The following is a 20,860-nucleotide window of genomic DNA, read 5'->3' as shown; positions in this document are numbered from 1 at the left end:
GCCTAGGCATGCGCCTATGGGAAGCATGACCATGCATGCACGAGTGCAAGAGAACTGGCAAAGGAATCAGGTTTGAACGAGGGAATCAGGTTAGATATGGGGGTCAATTTCAGGTTAGTGGATTGACCCGGACACTTGTTTTGTTAGAGATATTCTTAAAGAGGTTGATGATTAGCTTGCTAGTTTGGTCGTTTATTTGAGGATGATGGATAGAGGACAACCTAAGGTTCGTTCCGTTGGTGGCACAAACTAAATTCTTATAAAAAAAATTGTGATTTACTATCGTTGATGATGAATATAGGCAAACCAAATTGGTTGAATATCTTGGGCTAAATAAAATTAATCACTTCTATGGTTAAATGGACTATAGCTATTGTTTTGTCCCACTTTATGAAGTAATCCATGACAATAATCATTAAGAGCATTGCCAATAAAACATTGAAAAATGATCGATAAAATTCTTCCCTCAGAGGGAGAATGAATACATATAAATGATAGGATAAAGTGATTGGTTGGATTTTGCATTTTTCTTGGAGAGTTAGCCAATTGCACCATTGCTTAAGTGCATTTATTGCAATATTTTTAGAGATGGAGTGGCTTTAACACTTGCTAGCTACAGTGAAATTTTTCCAAAAATATTTGGGCTTGCTATAGTATGCTAACATCACAGTAAGACTTACTGATGCATTTTATATTTGGAAGCTTAGAAATTGCTCTTGCTTTCACCATCAACCAATCAAACCATTCCCTTGTATCTTCTTACCTTCTTCCTCCTTATTCTAAAATCTAAAACAAAGATGGTGATTACAAGAGAAGGGCACACATGCACATATATAGTGAAAGAGCGAATTTTGTGTGTGCCTTCTGAGAAATTATTCTGTGCGGATGCAGACGTCGTTTGGAGATGAATCACAACTCGTCACATTACCCGGTACACAACAGTACATAGTTGTACATAGATGCGGTACACAACAAAAAAGTAACGTAAAGCGTAATGATTCACCTACAAACGGTATTTGTATCTGCATAAAATAATTTTACGTGTGCATGAGAGAGAGAGAGCTCTCTTCTTATCCAAACTAATTGGAATGGTGGCCGCCTAGAATCAGGAAGGTTCAGATATTCTTAAGGCTAAGCCTTACGACCCCAAAGTGCCTTCATTGGATAGAACCTTACAAATTTGCCCCCTATAATTGGATTGATAGCACTTGGTCCATCATTTTTAGTGTTAAAAAAAAACCTTGCATCACATATGTGGATCTCGTCAACCTTGATTCTCCTTCCTCTCCCTTAATTATATAAAAAAAGTTCACATGTGCAATTCACCTGGCACTATTTCATTAGAGTTGGGACTTAGAGAGTTCGTGTGGTCTTCAGAGAAATCCTGCCTCAGGTGGCGAAAACAATCCCAAGCCCTAGATATTGGCGCTTTACGAGGGTTTCTTTTTAGCAAAACTTAAATTTTTTGCTCTGAACCAGGTCGGTTTGTCGGGTTGCATGATAAATTGAAAAAAAGACATAAAAAATATTATAATTTCATAAGGTCAAATTGTCATGACTTTGGGTGGTATTGAGGCGTAGAGCTACATCCGGAGACCGCACCAAAGACTTTTGAGTGATAGAAAGATTATTTATGAGAAAATGGAGAGCTCCTCCCTTTTGGTGCCATTCCCGCTGTTGTGGGGGAAATGATTTTGTGCGGACTCCGAAAGCAGAGGATCGCCAGAATTGTTATTTATTTGTTGAGTATTTACTATTTCTTTTAAAATACACAGTAAATATTCAGCAAATAAATAGTAAATCAACAAAAGCCAGCAAGTACTCAATAAATAGTTAGCAAAATTTTATTAAATAATCACTAAATACTAAACAGATACTCACAGCTAAAAAATTTCTTAGTATTGAATATTTACTGCGTATCTAAATATGAAATAAATAAGCATAAAATTCAAACGATTCCGCACAGAAGAATTTATCCCGCTGCGGACACCGGTCGAATCGAATTACAGAGCTTGCACCATTCCCTGCTCGTTCCCTTCGGACTAAGGCAACAGCGGTTGAGATCCAATGGATCGATCTCTTCTTGAACTCTGTAGGTGAGTGTTTGATTCATCACAACTTTTTTATACAAGCAACCGTTAGGTTTTTCCTGCTACTAGATACAGTACTTATGGGGGCCTCTATGTCCTTGGCATGTTTATAATCAAAGCTTTATTAGTCATCAAGACCGTGCATCTGGGTGTTGTGAAGTTTTGAGCAAAACAAAGCATTTTTTTTTTTTGCATCGCATCATCTTCTTATTGTGAGTTTTATGGATTCTAAAAGATATAAATTGCAGGACTGTGATACACTTAACTCTTCAAGGGTTTAACCGAGCAGAAAAACCCTCGCTGAAGAAGGAAAAATTATTATGTGCAGACTCCACGCATAATAATTCTTTCTCAGGGGGGCCCTCTGAAACTTCTTTTTTGAAGCAGCTCCCTATGGCACTTCAGCATTGAGTTGCTTCTACGGTATTACAAGCCATTAAAGAGAGCTATCTGCTTGAGCTAGTAGTTGTAGAATGTTTTCTGATACCTCTTTAGACGTCCTTCACCCTACCTTTTTTTTTTTTTTTTGATATTTGTTTTGGTAAAAACTTGTTCTTCACCCTACCTATTATACCACTGCACTTAAGTAGTTGTGCTGCTGAATATGGCTTTATTTCAGGCAACGGGCAGTTCAGCCTTTCAGTGATGGCTTTTTAGACATAGGGATCAAGTGTCAGGCCCTGATGTTTACCGTATAGAGCTCAGTATTATGATTATTATTTTTTGCTGCTATTACAACACTTAGACGATTAGCTAAAGATGGAATAAGAAATCATTCCAGTTGAGTCACCTGAAATCTGTGGACATCGAAAATTCGCACCCCGACCTCCCCTGCTTTCGGCGGAGTTTTAACTCTTTAAGTTTCGGGGCAAATTTTCATAAGGCAGATTGGATTGTGAATAAGACACCCAGATATTTTGCCCTCATTTTGCTAGGACTTCATGATTTGACTTTTGGTTTCCTATTGGCGCAAATTCCTATAGTTAATTATCTCTCTCGGCAACGAAAAAGAACTTTTGAGAGAGAACAATAGTTTTAGAACTTGCGTCGATTTGCGCACGCGATTTTCACTGGGCAAAATTATAGTTGATTTTGGATAATGCCGATGTTCCGGATGCAACGATGAAATCCGCTTTAGGATTGGACGTCGTTTGGGCAATGCCACGCGTCAATTTTCTCAATTTGCATGTCGTTGCCTCGAAATCTGCGTCGATCTCCTCGCGTGACTTTAATTGAACAAATTGATAGTCAACTTTGGGTATTGGTGATGTTCCGAACACAATGACAAAATTTTTTTTACTATCAAACGTCATTTAGACAACTTTGCGAGTCAATTTCCTCGATTTGCGTGCAGTCGCCTCGGGATTCATCTCGATTTCGCCGGATGAATCCAATTGAACAAGTTGGTAGTGACTTTTGGGTGTTGACAACGTTCCAGAAGCAACGGCGAAATCTATTTTGCGATCGGACGTCGTTTAGACGTCGTCGCGCATCAATTTCGGTTGTCGGTCTCCCTTTTGGACCGATCTCGTCCGATTTGACTACGAGGAGTTCCCTCTTAGGTGAACTCAATGCCTTGATTGCATTGACACAATCCGTTTGGCAATCGGAAGTTGTTTGATCCTTTAAGTGATGAGTAGCGTCGACGCGAATTGCTTAACTCGCCTATTTACCCTTTTTACCCATGGTTTGATGTGTAGGGGGCAACATGATGATATGTAACCATCTTCTTTTGCCTTGTTTTTCCTTGCATGTTTTTTATATTTCTCTCTAACAGTAAAAGCATGATTTTTTGACTTGATTATGGGCAGGGTAACAGTTAATTGTAATGGCTAACTGAATTAAAGTGATGAACAATCTGTAATTTACTAGTGGCCATACACTTGCATTCCTCTAATGCCTCCATATGATTTCTTTTTAAATTGTGTAACCGAAGTGGCAGACTTTGAGACCTTTTTGGGTTCTTGTTATATCAGTTTGCAATCCCTTATTTGATCTTACTCTTATTATGTATAATTATTGAATGTCCGCATGATGACCTGGTGAGCTATGTCCTGTAGTGACTTGACTTCACAGTATTTTATCTTTACCTAATGGCTTGGTGTTTTATGTTTTCTTTAGTGATTGAGCTGACTTTTACTTCCCTTAACATTTGTGCAAAGTATATCAGCGCTAAAATAGAACATTTTTTTTTTTAGTTTCTGTAGGGAAATGTCAATCACATAGCTTCAATCTGTTGAATCTCCACATAACCCCGAAAATAAGGGTGATGAAGGAACACTGTTGTAGGGAAATATGAATATAATTAACTTGAAGATAAAACCATGCAAGGCCTTTCTTTCATTGTTCACATCTTTTTGGTAGGGTAGGAAGCCATCTTGTTGATGCCACACAGTCCCTCCTTATTTTCTGTGCTTCTTTTCATCCTAATATAACCCTTTTCTCCCCACTTGGAGCCCCATGAATTCTTAACAATGATGTAGTCTTCACTCTTGCTTGATCCATATCCAACAGCTGCAACTCCATGATCCAGCTCAGTACCACAAGGACCATCAAAGATCCCCTGTCATCATGAACAAGCATAAATTTATGCATTTCAAAAACCAGATATTATGAAAATGGCCATTTTTTCATATTTAGGCCGTTAATGTTTTATTTTTAGTTTCTTTGATTCTTTGGCATAAGGTTCTATGCGGTGAAAAATTTAGAGTTGTTATTGATCTTACCCCAGTATAAAACTGGAAATCTCTGCCAGAGGCTTCAATGGCAACACTCACTGGCTGGTGCGCCAATGCTTTCAAAAGGCTGGCTTCATTGTTCTCTGGCACATTTTCATATCCAGTAATGGTCACAACTTGCAACGCTCCCTGCACAGAAAGAAAGCAATTCAACCTATTCAAACTGGAAACTCTACACCAGTTGAGAATCAATTCTAGATTTTATTTATTTAGCAGATCACCCTCTTGTCATCACATGTGCCTTCCTCCATGAGATAGGGGTAGTCATCCTCAGTGTGGAGTCCCCCACTTGAGACTATATACTGGAAAGCGTAGTCCATCAACCCTCCATTGCAACCATTGTTGAGTGGCTTGTCACAGTCTATTAACTCCTGCTCTGAAAGTGATGTCAGGTTCCCTGTCATGATCTTGTTTATTCCCTCCACCGCCACCACCGTAGAGAATGCCCAGCAACTACCTGCAGACATCATATTATGCTTAATGAAGGGAGTCAGGTACAAAGCCCTACATAGGGTCCTGATTAGGCACCCATGCTTTACTCGGACGGGTTTTGCCCACCCACACCCACCCATGGTGACTTTCGGGATATCGTATCCACCTATACCCACCCATTTTCCATACTTTTTAAACGCAATCTGCCATGGCCTTGAGGCTTGTTGTACTTTACTCTGATTGCGAACTTTACAAGCCGCATATTAGAGTTTATTGTAGTCGCAGCGTGGTTAAGTGTTGCACACTACATAGTGAGGATTGCAATATTATAAGATATATGGTGATTAGCAATGTAAATCGATTTATCCCCCGTTGTTGAGTACCCACCCATACCCACCCACAAGGCCATGAGCATATCCATACCCACCCATACCCATTAGGTATGGGTGGGTGTAAGTATGAGTACCCAATACAGGGCTTTGATCAGTTATAAGTGTATGGTTCTTAGCCAACACCAGTGCAGATTCTTTTTTTCCATTATCAAAACTTGAACAAGTTTTTTTTCTACAATTTTCATGTAACCAGTGCTTACCACATGCTCCCTGATTCTTGACAGGGGTGATGGCTCCTTTCTTCCTCCAGTCCACAGACTTTGGCAAGTCTACAGCATTCTCATACATGAATTCTCTTTTATCACTTGAAGTGGCTTCCTGTCTTCTCGTGAAGTTGGGCTTCAGACCAAGATACATCATCTTGAACTCCTCATGACTGAGGTCAGCAAACTCATTGAGTCCAAGCCAGTAACTGGTTCTCTTCTTGTTTGTCTCATCAATATGCTTTAGATTATCCTTGAAAACTTCAAACCTTCTCATCATCTCCTTAATGGTGTCATATGACTTATTGTGCTTAGCCATCCATGATTCAAACAGATCAATCAGGCTATCATGGGACGTCAGGTCCCCCTCTCTGTAGCCCACAATGGAGAATTCGCTGGGAATTGCAGAGCTGGAGAAGAGGACGAGGGAGAAGAAGAGGAAAGATAGATACATGATGGAGGACTGCATGTTTCTTTACTATGGTTTATGGTTCTTAAGCATTATATATTGATTTGTATTGCAAGTAGCTTATACGCAAAGTGTTTGATGCGGTGGCTTGAAGCTTGTTCATGAGGAGGCTTTGGTTTGAAGCATGGCTGCGTCAAGTATCGTACTGTTTCTCAGTACTGTATATGCATTAGCTTTCAAGGGATTGGCAATAGTTATAGTTCTCATGAAATACTTTTTTTTTCTTAAATTCCTCTCATTATTATCATCATCATTAGTCTTATCTCAACTACTTTAATCAGCCTAATTAATCATTATACGCCATTAATCTTTATTATATTATTTTCTACATGATCAAATCATATTTTTATAATTTAATTTTTAAACAATCTATTATTACTAATTTTGCCACGCACCAATTTTAATGATCTCATTTTTGCTATGTTGGAATTATCCACCAAAAACTTCTTTATTGTCCAGTATAGATGACATATAATATAGTTGATTTAATTACATTTTTAATTAAATTTAATTATTGCGTAAACTATATAAATTCTATCATCATCTAAATTCTTTTTAATATGATAGATGCAAAGGGTTTAAATTTTATCACATAAAATAATTTTTTTTTTCTAAATATTCTATCAATTTTATAATATTTATTTGGACTGTGATATCATAGATAGATATCTTTAACTAAAAACATGCAAAATACCCAAAGCAATAAATACTATTTGTTTCTTTCCTTTTTTTATGTATGTTGGGAACATCCTAACATTAACAAAAGAGTCATCTTAGATGATTTGATTAGGAGAGTAAATTTAGTATATCAAGGCTATCTTAAACAAAGGTAGAGGTAAATTTAAAAAAAAATTTGATTAAAAATATTTTAAATTTTTTTTATTAAATTTAAATAAAAATTCACTCTTAATAGAATTCGACTCTTAATAGCACATAAAAAATCTTTTAAGAAAAAAAAAATTAAACTCTAAAATATTAAAGCATCTTTTGTGTAATAGTTAAAATTTGATTAAAAATTTTTAAAGAAATTTTGAGATAAATGACCTCTTAAAAAATTGCATGATCTGAAACGAACAATATCTCAAAAGTTAGGAGATTGTGCTGTTACATCTTGATTATATTATCTCTTATTCAATTTATTATGAATTAAATATTAAATATATATACTATGAATAATTCAAATAGTTTAAATTTGGATCGTAGAATGTTACTCATCATTCATTTGGATTTTATCTAAACAAGAAGATAATCACACATTCCCTGCATGAGAGAATCTTAAAAACCCTAAACCCTAATAATGGAATGAAGGATACTCATTAAGGGTTTATTTGGTGCACAACAACCTTCTAGAAAGTTTTGATTGCAGAGTTGTGAAAAATATATTTATAATTTTGAAAGTTATTACAAATGATACAAATTTTTTTTTCTTAAGAAAAGTTGAATAATAATTTTCTACTATAATTTTTTTTAAATAATCAAATAAATGTGTAACTGTATTGAAAAATAATACCGACTGCAAATTGCTTCAAAGAGACCTATCATCTGCCAATTACTCACAGGCTCATAACATTCATTCCCTCATGTAAACAAAGAAATGAAATACCCTAAAAATCTATAAATTCTGTTTCTACTTCTTTGCTGTTTGTTAGGCAGTGAATACAGCTCCAAAATTTTTCCAAAAATTAGTGAATTGAGTGCCGGTTGAAATCAACTAGCAGACTGTTAAGTCTAAACACGCTCTGTTCTAATTTGAGCTGACATAGCCTGCAATTTTGCGGAGGATCCAATGTAATATTGATATACTGAAACAGATACAACCCTGCAAGAAAAAATGAATAAACTTCCATACTGCCAAAACACGCATAAGAATAAGTGGACAACGAATAAGTCTTCGTTTGGGATGACTTTTTTGCTGTTTCTTAAAGCAGCTTTCGAGTATAAAAATTTTAACTTTTGTACTAAAAATCTGTTTTAAGAAACAGTAAAAAAGTCAGTCTCAAACGAAGCCTAACTAATAAGAATGTTGGATAGTTGTTCATTAGAAATCAGGTACAAGATCGGAGCTACTTACGTTGTCCCAAGAAAGAAGGCAAGAGAAATATTGAATCCAAAAAGAAAGACCGAAACGATTCCTGTCAAAAGCATTGCCACAGAAGTTGCATATACCTGCAGACATTATATAGTTTATGTTTCCATTTAACAATCAAACAGAGGATTAATTATTCTGTGCGGACGCCGAACGCCGTCTCGAGACCAATCAAAATGCGCCACGTCACCCCTTCGCTCGGTATTGCGGCTCGGTGTTGCTCGGTACCGCTGACGTGACGCATTCTAGTTGGTCTTCAGACGGCGTTCTGCATCCAGTCTCCGAATATAATAATTTCTCCAAATAGAGGCCTTCACATTCATTTGAAAGCTCCCTTGTTATTACAGGGATAAATAATACTTCATGAGGGGCCTAGGAAATGTTTGATTGATCTAAAGTTATTAGTTGCTTGAAAAGAAACAAGTTTTATTATCTAATTAGCATATTCATCAGAATTACCTTCACAATATTATCAGCGAATTTCATTACCATAGACACTGCGATCCCACTGCACATAAATGATTTAAATCAGGAAACATACATTATACCCGATCATTCAAGCAAGGAGCTTTTTATGTAAGGTAGATACCTCAGGGCATGGTTGAGAATCATACAAACTGTGATGAAAGTATATCCATGGAAGAAGCCGCTGTGCAGATGAAAAATCAATTGAATTACAAATAAGATTATGGTCTTCAAGAAGAATAACAGATCTAGACATGTTACTTCGACTTACTTGTTGACAACTGCATCAAAATCCTGAATGAAAATTGCAATTATGTTGAATAACATTCCAAAGATGTACAGCCAAAAGTTCTGTACGTTTATATTTCTTGAAGGGCGTTTTTTAATAATAGCCTGCAACGGCAAACTCAGTATTAGTCTGCGAAATATATTTAGTTATTATTCCTAAATGTAGAACTAATTTTCCACTTCATAGAGATTTACCTCTGTGTAAACACCAGCAAATCCACTTAGGAGTGCCATGACCTGTAAAACAATTTTTGGGGTTATAAACACCAGTAGATCCACAAAAGAAAGGTAACAACGAAATATATAAAAATTTTACTTACAACAGCCATCAACCAACCCGGTAAAGACGTTTGAAGAACATGGTCAGAGCTGAAAAGGAAAAGACACAAATCTCCATATCCCGTACATATAAAAAAACAAATCAAATAAAAGTATATTTTGAAATGCAATGAATTTTTTAATAAAAATATAATAAAAGAAAAAACTTAGTCAAATTACTCCCTAATACTAAGGAAAAACTTCTAGTTGATTGCCTAGTTGAACTACAGGCTTAAGTGAGAAAAGCCAATTCATCTACAGCTGGGACTTGCACATCAAAGGCATGGTTTCCTCAATCCCACCATTCGAAAGCCATAGAACTTTCAGCAGGAAAAGCAACAGAAGATTTCTTCCAGTTAGTGAATCCCAAAAAATCCCATGGCAATGAATGATAAATCCTTATAGGAAACCTTAGAGCTCCAAATTACCATATCCTTAATTATGATATGAAATCTAATATATGCAGGCCATTTAACTAAGCATGGATCATAAAAAGAAGAGTGTGTAGATACTGATCAACTTATGCTTACGAGGAGTTCAGTTGAGTTGTAGTGCACCCTGCGAATAAAAAAAAAAATGCTGTCCACTGGAATTGACTTAGCCTGAAACAAAATTATAATGAGGGAAAAATGCTTCCAAAGTATTTATTACGAAATCAAAGAATTCACTTACGATAATTTTCTTACTTCCTCTTTAGTATAAGACGATACAAAACACCAGTGGTAATAATATTTAGGTTCTTCAGTATCTGGTAAGCAGGGGCATCCACATACGCAAAGATGTAGTACTAGCATAAGAGGGAGCAAATTAGCGATGATACTAATGATTGGCGTAGAAGACTTCCATCATTTATTAAATGTATATGTTCAAACCTGCAGTAAGTTCTTGATGAGGTAGAGTGCTGCTGGAATTGGGTAGACACTAACTTCATCAAATGATGTACTTAACCTGTGAAAGTTTCCAATAAGATTGAATAAAAAAAGTTTAGTTTCATCCAGTTATATTGAGAACTCTTGATATCTGCCAAGAAAAGAATGTATTAGACTATCAGAAAAAAACAGAAATAAGTAATCTATTTGAACTCAACAGTGGTGGAGAATAAATCTACTAAAATCTTTTTTTCATCTGATGATATCTAATTCTGAGTTCAAAACTTTAACATAAAGAAGCTTTTGTCTGACTTTGTAAATTAAGGAAGCAAATATCCCTAAAGCTAAGTGATATGTGAGTTTGCTGGTGTAAAAAGAAAAAGATACTAAAGGGACGCAAAAATTAAAACAAACGAGTATAGAAATCACTCAATAATGCATGGCATTTTATGATCTAAGATTTCTAATGCATACTATTATGATAAAATCATGCAACAAGCTGAAAAATTCACGAGTCATAAACTCTTATTCTTTTATCAATTATTTGCTATTTTCAATAGAAGCCAAAAAAATGAAAAAAATCAATTCAGACACAAATCAAATGGCCTCTACTAGAAATAAATAATAGAAATTCAAAAATGAAAAAAAACACATCAACCTAAAATCCATGCACTTGTTGTATTAAATATATGAGTAAAGTTAATCACACGATTTATCCCATATAGAAACTTACCAAAAAATAAACCTCCATTTGTACAAGGATATAATCTCTCCCACAAATTTTCAATTTGCTCACTTGATCGAGCTGTCTTGCAGAAGTAGAAGGAACAATATATGCAATAAAATGTTTATGCAAAATTAAATTGATTGAGATTTCCACGTGCTTCATACTCCTATTTATAAGCATAAATTCCTTGTTCATCGATCACAATAGAACAAAAGAATAGCATGTGCTTGGTTGGCAACAAAAGAAATCCCAAAAACAGAGGAAAAATCCTACTTTAGCAATTGTAACCAATTATAGCTAAAGGCAATGACCGATAACAAAAAATCACAAAGACAACGATAAGAATAGCAAAGCAGAAGAAGCCTAAGCCTACATCAAGAAGTCGCAAGGAAGATTGCAGACCTTCTAAAATATCACAATAAAAGCTTCATATCCTATTGGAAATGGATGGGTACAAATAAATGTAGCCACAATAAATCACAACCAAGAAGCAGTGGAGTCATTCAACAAAATTAAAAGGGCCATAAAATCGAATGACTATAGAATCCAAAGAACTTCAAGAAACAATGGGGAATAAGCATATCACTACAAAGTTAGGGTTCCAAGGCATATTCATACAAACTCTTAGAAAATTAAAAGGTCCTACAGAAAGAACCAAAACAACAAAAACAAATTAAGAAAAAAAATCATATTTTAGGGAATTCGTCTTAACATTCACATTTTGAGTTATTGATAACCATAGACTTTGAGTTTTGCATCTAAGCATTAAATGCTATAAATAAGGCCTTCAATAGCAATTTTTAAGGCAGCCTCTAAGCACTAAAAGTATATTTAAGTTCATATAGTAAGATTTAAAAATCCCAATTAATGCACCTCAGAAAAATACTCATACTTGTATTCTTTATGTGATAGTTGAGGACTCAATTCGATTATTACAGAACTACAAAAAATTGTATACAGGTATGTTGAAAAACGTAGTCGTAACCTTGACTTAACAAAATTGTAAATATGACTAAAAAAACTACCAAATCCCATACTAAATATTGTCTAAAACTTGATTCAATTGATTTATTTGTCAATATATTGGGGTTATACACGATGGAAGAAAAGCGTGATAAAAATTATGCAAATGAATGTAAGGAAAAGCTTCTCATAAGTATCAATCAAAACCTTTAAGAAAAAATAATTGGTGCAGACAATATTTTGAAATGAACAAACCTATTATTTTCATTGACACCTTCAGTTTTCCAGATCCTGAAAAGGGCAGCAAGTGACAATGCACACTTCAAAGCTTCTACCTAATAGAGGAAAGTCATTTACTTCAATGCAAGATAAAAATAAATATAAATAGCTAAAAGGATTTGCAGTATATGTAACAGGTCCGCCTAAATGCTCTTTTCATATAAATATATGTTTCTTTATTCCACAGCGACTAAAAATGATCCTTTCAACTTAATCATAAGTATGTAGATTAATTCCAAAAGACATGATTCTTACCGAAAAATTTGCGGTTGTTACACTGTATTCGTACTTTCCAGCTCTCTTGGACCATACAATCAATATTGATTGGGAACTTGTCAGCAATGTAAGAGCAGCTATAACTACTGACCTGCATAGAAAATAAACAAAAAAAAAATCTCAAGTGGCTTTATCCTTTAATGTTACCAAATTGCAAATGCTAAAATCCTCCCCTCCGCGTTTCTTTGTTTTTTCTTACTTTAGCTTCCAGTTGGGTTTGTTTGATGAGCTAACAGTAGAGCCGACCACCTTATTTGCAGAATCTACAAGGTCAGAAGCTACCAAATGAGAGGGAAATGAAGTAACTCAACCTTAATAATATATACCGGATAATTACCCATCAGTAAGATCTTCAAGTTTTAGCTTGAGGTACAACAATGATGTAGCACCTATGAAAGGTTTCTCATGCAGAGCCTTTAAATCATTTTGAGATTCTATATAGTCTTTTTCCTGAAGCAGCGGGTCATCAATAATGAAAAATGATATCCAAGATCTAATATAATACTGAAATAATTTAAAAGAAGACTTCTAACAAATGTGATTCACATGAAAAATGCAAAAAATATCAAAATAGAACTCTATAATTAAGAAATAACAGTAAATTTTCTAATTCACATAATCCATACAGAGAACTGCTATCTGAGGTTAGGCTGGAGATCAATTCTCTACTTTTCCATGTAGCAATCTCAAAAAGGAGACCATTGGGAAAAGCAATTATGCATAATGATTCTTAGTTTGTTTCTTAGTTCATTGCATGTATAAAAACATAGCTATGAGGTTGACTTCTATGCGAGGAAGATGCATTCTCAAGTTTTTTGAATAGTTTGTTAGGTCTAACTCATTACTACATGTTTTCAACTCTACCCATGCAATTCTAATTAGCACATATGGAGTTCAGAAATCATTCCCATGACATAAATTGTTAATCATTCTTGCTATTTTTACTTAGTTTTGATTTACTACTTCCTGCTATGCGTTCACCGTAATGATGTCGCTTTGTTTCCTATTGTTGCCATTGTGTTACTACTGTCATGTATCCAGCTGATGTTCCTGAGTTAATGATTCCCACTATCCGCTATATCACATATCTCCTCTGCTACCGCCTAGTTCACGCTACCTACCTGCTATGCTATTACCACTAAGTTATTGTTGTTCGCCGCCTGCATTACAGCTAGTTGTTGTGCTGCCTTTTGAGCTCTGTCTAGTTCATGTTTCGTGTGTTGCTTTTTCCTAATTTTGTCTGTTCCTCAAGTAATTCAGAAAGTGCTTAAAAAAAAAACTTCTACCACTCAAATTCCAAGGGAAGATACATTGTATCGGCATGAAGCCTGGTTCTACATTGTGTTGATTTCTATCATTCTTCTTATCTTTTTCTACAAATGTGCTTCAACTATTGTCAAGTGAGATGCCAGGATTTCTTCTTGAAAGTGATCTTAATTGTTGCTAAAATTTTATTTTCATTGGTGATTCTTGTGATATTTTTTATTTTGTTGATTTTTAACTTATCTTTTGGGACAAGCAAAATATTTCTGTTGAATATACATTAAAAGTGACAAGTTTTTACTAAATTATGAGCTAGTAACCTATAGATATAAAATTTTATGTATTTTAATCGTGTATCTTATACCAATTTGCATTAGTAATAATACAACCTTAAAGACCTAAAATAATACCTTAAATTATAATCTATGATGCCTTAGATGAGCTTATATGAACAAGTATATATTTAAATCGTGGTTTAAGGCTTTAAGATGAGTGCATCATTCTAACTTCATTGTAGGTAAAATATAGGATTTGTGCCGCCATTCACATGATTTTAATGAATTTAAGGTTTCTGCAACAAATGGTCAAATAATTCATCAAGAATTTAACAGTTGACATGCCAGGCAATTTTCAAGTTTTAATCCTCTCGAGATTTATTAAATCTGAATTGGCAGGATTAACCAAATCCTACTAGAGTAAAATCCTGCTTGAAACTAAACAGAAAAAATCTAACCAAACTTCTCAAACATCTTTTTCCCCTTCACTTGCATTGTTATAACAGAAACTTTAAAATTAACTTAACAAAATAGTAGTTTGAAATTCATAATCAAGCTACTTCCAACCTAAAATGATGAATTGAACTTATAATTAGGAACTTTCAATCAACAAATTTACCACTATGGAATTCTGATTTTTATCCAACCACGTGTGCTTTAAGGGGCTGTTTGGATGCAGGATTTCGACCGGATTTGAAGCGGATTTGAGCAAAATCCAGCCAAACGGCCAATGCAAAACCAAATCTCACGGTAAATCAAAGCCGCAGTTGACGGAAAATTTTCTCTTTACGTGGTAAATCCCGGATTTACAAAATCCTTTGGTTCGGCGTATTTACGGGATTTGGCCGAAGAAGCGCACGAAAGGGATAAAGTTACCTTCACAGCAAGCGAGTTCCCGTTGTTTCTTCCGATAAAAAAATGTCGTAACTTCCGCTCCAACAGGAAGGAAGCGTCGTCCAAGGAGCGAAGTCGAACAGCGACGAAGGAGCAAAACTTTAACACTCCTGCGAAGTGCGAAGAAACAAAGCCCGTAAGGAATAGAGAAGAAGAGGCAAAATCTACATTCCTCTAAGTTATTGTTGGATAACTTAATTAATATAATTTAAAATATTTAAAATTAAGTAAAACAAATTAAATTATCAGTTAAATACTTTATTATTTAAAAATAACTAACATGATTAAATATGATTTTAAATGAAAATAATTATTATAAAATATTATAAATAATAATTAACCCCTTAAATCTTTTAATCACCTTAAATGTTTTAATTATCCAAGAAATGCATATCAAATATTTTAATCGTCTTAAATCATGAATTGAATAGTCAAACAGTCACATAGGATTTATCATAAATATTGTCAAATAGTTTTCCAGATTTAACCCCCTCAGGATTTCATAAATTCAAATTTAGAGGATTTACGAAATCCTACTTAAATGAAATCCTGGGTGTTACCAAACAGCCCTAAGAGTGAACAAACAATATATTAGAAAATTTTCAATATGTAGATAAGGAAAAAAAAAAAAGAAGCACGAAATAAAGCAAGTGGAGTAGTAGGAGGCGCCAAAAGAACAAGATTAATCCCTAGATAAAAGCTACCTTCAATAAGAGAATGAGTGTCGAATGCTGCGACTGTGATTCTGCGAAGATGAAGGCTACGACCTGCGAGAATGAAGACCTCTTCAAACTAGCTTCGTGTCGAATGCTGCGACTGCGAAGAGCCGAAGACGGAGGTTGCGAGAAGGCTGCGAAAACAAGGGTCGCGTCTATGAAGAAGAAGGATGTGAGAGGGCTGTGAAGATGAAGGCGGCAACCTCTTGAACGTCGAATGCAACTGGAAAGATGAGATTCGCGAACGCGGCTGCGAAAGGCAAAGTGAGAGCGATTTATATGGCGGGATCGGCTATCACGCTCAGGATTGATAAAATTAGGAAAAAAAGATTATATCGGCGGGGATGTATGGTGGAGATAAAATAGTTATCTGTCTTCCTCTTAAACTTAGCAATCTTTGTATTGTTGTCTTCTTGATGCCCAACTGATTAGAGAAGGAAGACAGGATGAGAAACAATAAATAAAATTATTAAAATTGTTGTGTCCAGAGTATTCGCGGCGGTAGAGAAATATAAAGTTTAACGTCTTAGCGTTGTACGAAAATTCTACATGCAATCAGATAAGAGAGAGTGTCTAGCATTTATGAGACACCAAGAATTTTTTATGTGGAAAACCCCTAAAAAGGGGGAAAAACTACGGGGCATAGCTCAGTTTGAATGAATCCACTAGTATTGCAGTCGATTACAAATGAGGCCCTTCCTTGGGAGAAGGCCTTAGCTTGATGTACATTTTATAGAGTACATTACATGATAGGAATACAAAGAATCACTATTGACAGTTCGTTTGGTCGGGAGGACCGTAGTCGGCGGGCGACGGAGGTCGGAAGGCATGTAGTCGGTGGGCGATGTAAGTCAGGAGGACCGTAGTCGGTTGGCGACGGAGGTCGGAAGGACTGTAGTCGGCATGCGACGTAAGTCAGGAGGACCGTAGTCGGCGGGCCACAGAGGTCAGAAAGATTGTAGTTGGCGGGCGACAGATGTCAGAAAGATTGTAGTCGGCGGGCGACATAAGTCAGGAGGACCGTAGTCGGCGGGCGACGGAGGTCGGAAGGACAGTTGCCTTGCGAGGGAGGTTTGAACGACTACGTCTGACGATGAAGGTCAGAAGGACGGCGTCAGGTAGAAGTCCAACAATTGAAAGAAATCCATATTCGAATATACGTCCAGCGAAAGTCCGATAACCGGTAGAAGTTCGACATCGGGTAGAAACTTGGCGAAGAGTGAAGGTCAGGTGTCGGGTAGAAGTCCGACGTCTGTTGGTGGACGAGGAGAACTCTGACATCACTTGGGCGGAGTTTCGACGTCAGGAGGGAACTCTATCGTTAATTGAGAAGAATTTCCGCATCCCATGAAAGTTGGGCAGAATTCTGGCATTCTCCCGAATATTCGGCAGAGTTCCGGCGTATTCAGGCGGCGGGAAGCGCTCCGGTGGTGGTCGAGGAGGAGAGGATTCTCCTCTTCTTCTCTTATTCTTCTCTCTCTTCACTTCCCCCATCTTTGTGAAGAATGAGGGCTCTATTTATAGTTTTTCTGGAGTGGCATGGCTCATAAATAGTCGTGAGATCAGGGGCGAATAGGGAGTGGTTTGAATAGACGGCCGATATTGAACCTTTCGATCGTGCACTGTTTGCTGGACATTTGGAGGCCTTAATGATGTCAGAATTTGGAGATCTTGGGCTCGTTGGATTCGTCTCGTTGAGCCGCTCGATTCGAGTATAAGCTCGTTAAAATCTAAGGTCGTTTGATAACTCAAATTGCGGTTTGAACCTTCCAACGGTACTTCGGTTCCTTGATTTGGATGCTTTTGGGCTCGGAGTGGGTCGAATTTGGTGTCGTTGATTTTGTATTTCCGAGACGCTCAGTCTGACTATAAGCTCGCTGAAATCGGAGTTCGAATGCTCTTGATTTTAATTTTTGAAGTTTTCGGGTTGGGTTTTGCATCGAGATTCGTGCCCAATCAAGATAATTTCATGATAACGTATCAAAAATGTTGATGTAGTCTATATGAATTATCAATTAACTAGGCCTGCCATAGTTTTGTTCAGAGCTTCAGATATATTAAATGTCCCATAAATATTTCCAAGTATTCCATCTTAAACATCACCAGATCAGTTTTGTTGGGCAAGATAAGATAGAGGTCTAAACACAAATTTTTTGCTCATTTGAGAAAACTGGTGTTGCTCAAAATCAACTCATTTACACCCCTAATGGTGAGGCAGGCAAAGCATTAAAAATGACTCATGAGACCATCATCATCATAACCAGCATCAACAAGGAGGAATGAAGGAAGCTTTTCGAGAAGAGGTGGATGGCGAGTCGAGAGCTTCAAAGGAAGAATGAACATAGGCAAACTTGTTCGGAAACATCTGGGAACAGCGAATCGAAGAGTGGGAACAAAGGCAGGACTCCAGGAGTTGTTTTGGGCGATAAAACATGCGTTTTGCATGAATGAGCAAATGAAAGAACAAAACGGTGAATTAAGGGCTCTTTTCGGCAGATTTACGATGGAATTTTTTGTCGGAAATCTAATTAATTTCCATCGTAAATCTACCCAAATTTTAGCCCAAATTTTAGATACAGGAAAAACAAAGATAAATAAAACAAAATTCATTTTTTTCATTAACCATTTATCTTTACATACACATGTATATATTAATGTATAGCATTATGTAGAATGTAGATAATAAAACCAGCACAAAATGTCAGAATCACTTTTAGTTATGACTTAGGGATAGTTTGAGACGATTTTTTTACTGTTTCTTAAAGTAATTTTTTAGTGCAACACTTAAATTTTTTATACTAAAATATTTTAAAAACTAATATTAAGAACTAGTACCAAATGCAATAAAGTAATACGGAAAAGATTTCAGTAAAGGGGAAAAATCTCAAACAAGTTTCAGAAGAATTTCAGTGTCAGTAGACGAGGTGAGTAAAATTTTGTAACTTTCAAATCAAATACCTTAAAGAAGTTCGATCATGATGTAAAAAGGAAAATAGGGAAAGGCATGACCCTTGTGATATAAAGAACATAAATCACTTACCAACGAGAGAATCAGCAATCTGAATGCTTTCAATAGAGTTAGTGTAAAACTTCAAAATCGAGCCCTTTTTTTATTACAGCTTTATGCAAATCAATTCCACAAAAGCTTCTAAAAGAATAGGTCGAACTCAAAGCTATGCTAGTTCGGCGGATTGATGGGATATGCCCGAAGAACGCGCGAAAGGTAGAAAGTTACCTTCAAAGATAGCGAGCTCCCGTCCTGCCTTCCGATTAAAATGTCAAACTTCCGATCCGACAGGAAAAGGGGACGTCGTCAAAGGAGCGAAGTCGAACTAATTATGATAATAATTAAATAATTATTATTAATAATTAATCACTAATCCTTAATTAATTATAATTAATAAGTTAATTATAATTATAATTAGTTAGTAATTAATTATAATTAATCGAAATTAATTATAATTAATTGAACAATTATAATTAACAATTAATTATTAATTATAAATTAATCATAATTAATTAACTAATTATAATTATAATTAAATAATAATTTGAATATAATTAATATTAATTAAGATGGATTAAGCCTCCCCCCTCCTCTGTTTACCGGGTTTGGCCAAAGAAGCGCGTTCAAGGGAGAAAGTTACCTACACAACCAGTGAGCTCCTGGTTCTTGAGTCCGATCAAAATGCCGTAACTTTCGATTTATATGAAGGGAAGGTCGGTCGAAGGAGCGACGTCAATCAGCCACGAGGAGGTCGGGGTAGCCGCACGGAAGGTAGAGAGTTATCTTCACTGCAAGCGAGCTCCGGTCGCTACTTACGATCGGACCAATAGGGAAAGTCGTCGAATGAGGTAGGCAGGGGCGGATACATGCTGGGGGCCCTGGGGGCACGGGCCCCCACTGGAATTTTAATTAAGCTCTTATTAAAGCCATTTATTGCTTACCTAATTTTCATTAAGATCAGATTTTAGATTTTTTTGGAATAATATTAACGCTGGTCCTGTGGTGCGCTGTATCTGCGCCTGCCCTAGTACGAAAGGGCAAAGTCGCGATATCTAGAAATAGGGCGATTCTGGCGAAGCGGCGAAGGAGTAAGGACGGCGGAAGAAGCGCTGTTCCGGTGGCTTGCGACTGGACGGCGGAAGAAGCGCGAAGCGGCGAAGAACGCCTGGATTCTAGCGAAGCAGCATACTTCGCGACTTTGCGTTGACCTTGCTCTGCTATTCCTCCTGTTTGATAGATTTGAGGAATCAAAAGGTATTACTATTAGATTTTGCTCTATGCTTTCATGGCAAATTTCATTTAGGATTTGATTTTAGAATTCCAGCAAAATGCCAAAATGCATTTAGGACTTGATTTTTTACCTAGACCGTTCCTATTCGCAATGCATCTAGGACTTGATTTTAGAATTGATATCATATTTTTCGGCACTGTGAAAAAATAAACCATTGTGAAATGAAAACAAAGACTGAAATCATATAGAATTTAGATAAAAAATCATACAGCGATTGAAATATTATCATGTCGGAGTTGAACTGTGTGAGCGATCTTTATTGATATTTTAAAATTTTTGCATTTAGGAACTCTTCCAGAATCAAACAATTGCGACTGTTCTACACTTCCACTGAGCTGTAACAATTGACATGTATTTTTTTAGTTTTTAATCAATTTACTAGCAATCTAGTATTTAATTTTTTTTTTTGCAAGCATTAAATTATTTTAATTAGTTTGTATTAAAATTAGATATGGAACGATATTTTAAAAGAAAATTTGAAGAAGATGACCAGAAACTTTTATGTGATGAAAGAAATACACAAATTCAACAAGTTTATGTACAAACAAATGTTGCTGATATCCCTGTCGATCCAGCTTTGAGAAAAAAAATTATGGATTTTCATCATAATGAGAAGGATTGTGTTCGAAGACATTACTTGCTAAAAGGACCGTGTCAACCCCGTGATCATGTTTTCCCACGCACAAAAATTGGGGATAAATTACGAAGATTTAATCCTGCTTGGTTTGATGAACACAAATCTTGGTTAGAATATAGTACAAGCAAAGATGCAGCTTATTGTTTATTTTGTTATCTATATAGACCTCAAAATGGTGATCA

At 36.0% G+C, this 20,860-nt stretch overlaps 2 protein-coding genes and 1 long non-coding RNA gene across 4 annotated transcripts; 1 reads left to right on the top strand and 2 right to left on the bottom strand.

Moving 5' to 3' along the window:
• The first annotated feature begins 1,969 nt into the window (after positions 1-1,969).
• LOC114580722 lies at positions 1,970-6,322 on the top strand. The gene is made up of 3 exons (XR_003702280.1): positions 1,970-2,096; positions 5,877-6,033; positions 6,190-6,322. It is a non-coding gene; the product is annotated as an uncharacterized LOC114580722 (long non-coding RNA).
• On the bottom strand, positions 4,036-6,610 carry LOC110101233 (cysteine protease XCP2). The gene is made up of 4 exons (XM_020829034.2): positions 5,853-6,610; positions 5,050-5,285; positions 4,817-4,957; positions 4,036-4,653 (listed from the first exon to the last, which is right to left on the bottom strand). Exons 1-4 carry the CDS (start codon positions 6,322-6,324, stop codon positions 4,438-4,440), a joined length of 1,065 nt encoding a protein of 354 aa, XP_020684693.1. The 5' UTR covers positions 6,325-6,610; the 3' UTR covers positions 4,036-4,437.
• A 1,151-nt stretch (positions 6,611-7,761) lies between these two features.
• On the bottom strand, positions 7,762-15,174 carry LOC110101234 (CMP-sialic acid transporter 2). Of its 2 annotated transcripts, none has more exons than XM_020829035.2 (15): positions 14,753-15,174; positions 12,933-13,045; positions 12,795-12,858; positions 12,575-12,686; positions 12,296-12,375; positions 10,354-10,429; positions 10,168-10,268; positions 10,012-10,083; positions 9,484-9,532; positions 9,359-9,400; positions 9,147-9,268; positions 9,000-9,059; positions 8,870-8,918; positions 8,396-8,490; positions 7,762-8,143 (listed from the first exon to the last, which is right to left on the bottom strand). In XM_020829035.2, exons 2-15 carry the CDS (start codon positions 12,934-12,936, stop codon positions 8,053-8,055), a joined length of 1,017 nt encoding a protein of 338 aa, XP_020684694.1. In that variant the 5' UTR covers positions 12,937-13,045; positions 14,753-15,174; the 3' UTR covers positions 7,762-8,052. The 2 variants fall into 2 exon arrangements, with proteins under 2 accessions (XP_020684694.1, XP_020684695.1); XM_020829036.2 differs by having other exon boundaries at positions 15,010-15,168.
• Between the last annotated feature and the right edge of the window lie 5,686 nt (positions 15,175-20,860).

The sequence above is a fragment of the Dendrobium catenatum genome, unplaced genomic scaffold, assembly GCF_001605985.2.
Source record: "Dendrobium catenatum unplaced genomic scaffold, ASM160598v2 fragScaff_scaffold_1220, whole genome shotgun sequence".
Taxonomy (NCBI): Eukaryota; Viridiplantae; Streptophyta; class Magnoliopsida; order Asparagales; family Orchidaceae; genus Dendrobium; species Dendrobium catenatum.
The sequence above is the reverse complement of the archived record's forward strand: the minus strand, read 5'-3'. Positions and strand labels throughout refer to the sequence as shown.

What these genes read in the sequence shown, in the direction of transcription:
- LOC110101234 (XM_020829035.2), bottom strand. An exon ending in GGTGTCAATGAAAATAATAG is followed by an intron (nt 10,430 to 12,295) that starts GTTTGTTCATTT and finishes AAACTTTCACAG; the next exon opens with GTTAAGTACATCATTTGATG. An exon ending in TCGCTGATAATATTGTGAAG is followed by an intron (nt 8,491 to 8,869) that starts GTAATTCTGATG and finishes TAATGTCTGCAG; the next exon opens with GTATATGCAACTTCTGTGGC.
- LOC110101233 (XM_020829034.2), bottom strand. Translation starts at nt 6,324, where the DNA reads ATGCAGTCCTCCATCATGTATCTATCTTTCCTCTTCTTCTCCCTCGTC. An exon ending in CAAGAATCAGGGAGCATGTG is followed by an intron (nt 5,286 to 5,852) that starts GTAAGCACTGGT and finishes TGATGTCTGCAG; the next exon opens with GTAGTTGCTGGGCATTCTCT. An exon ending in ATTTCCAGTTTTATACTGGG is followed by an intron (nt 4,654 to 4,816) that starts GTAAGATCAATA and finishes TCATGATGACAG; the next exon opens with GGGATCTTTGATGGTCCTTG.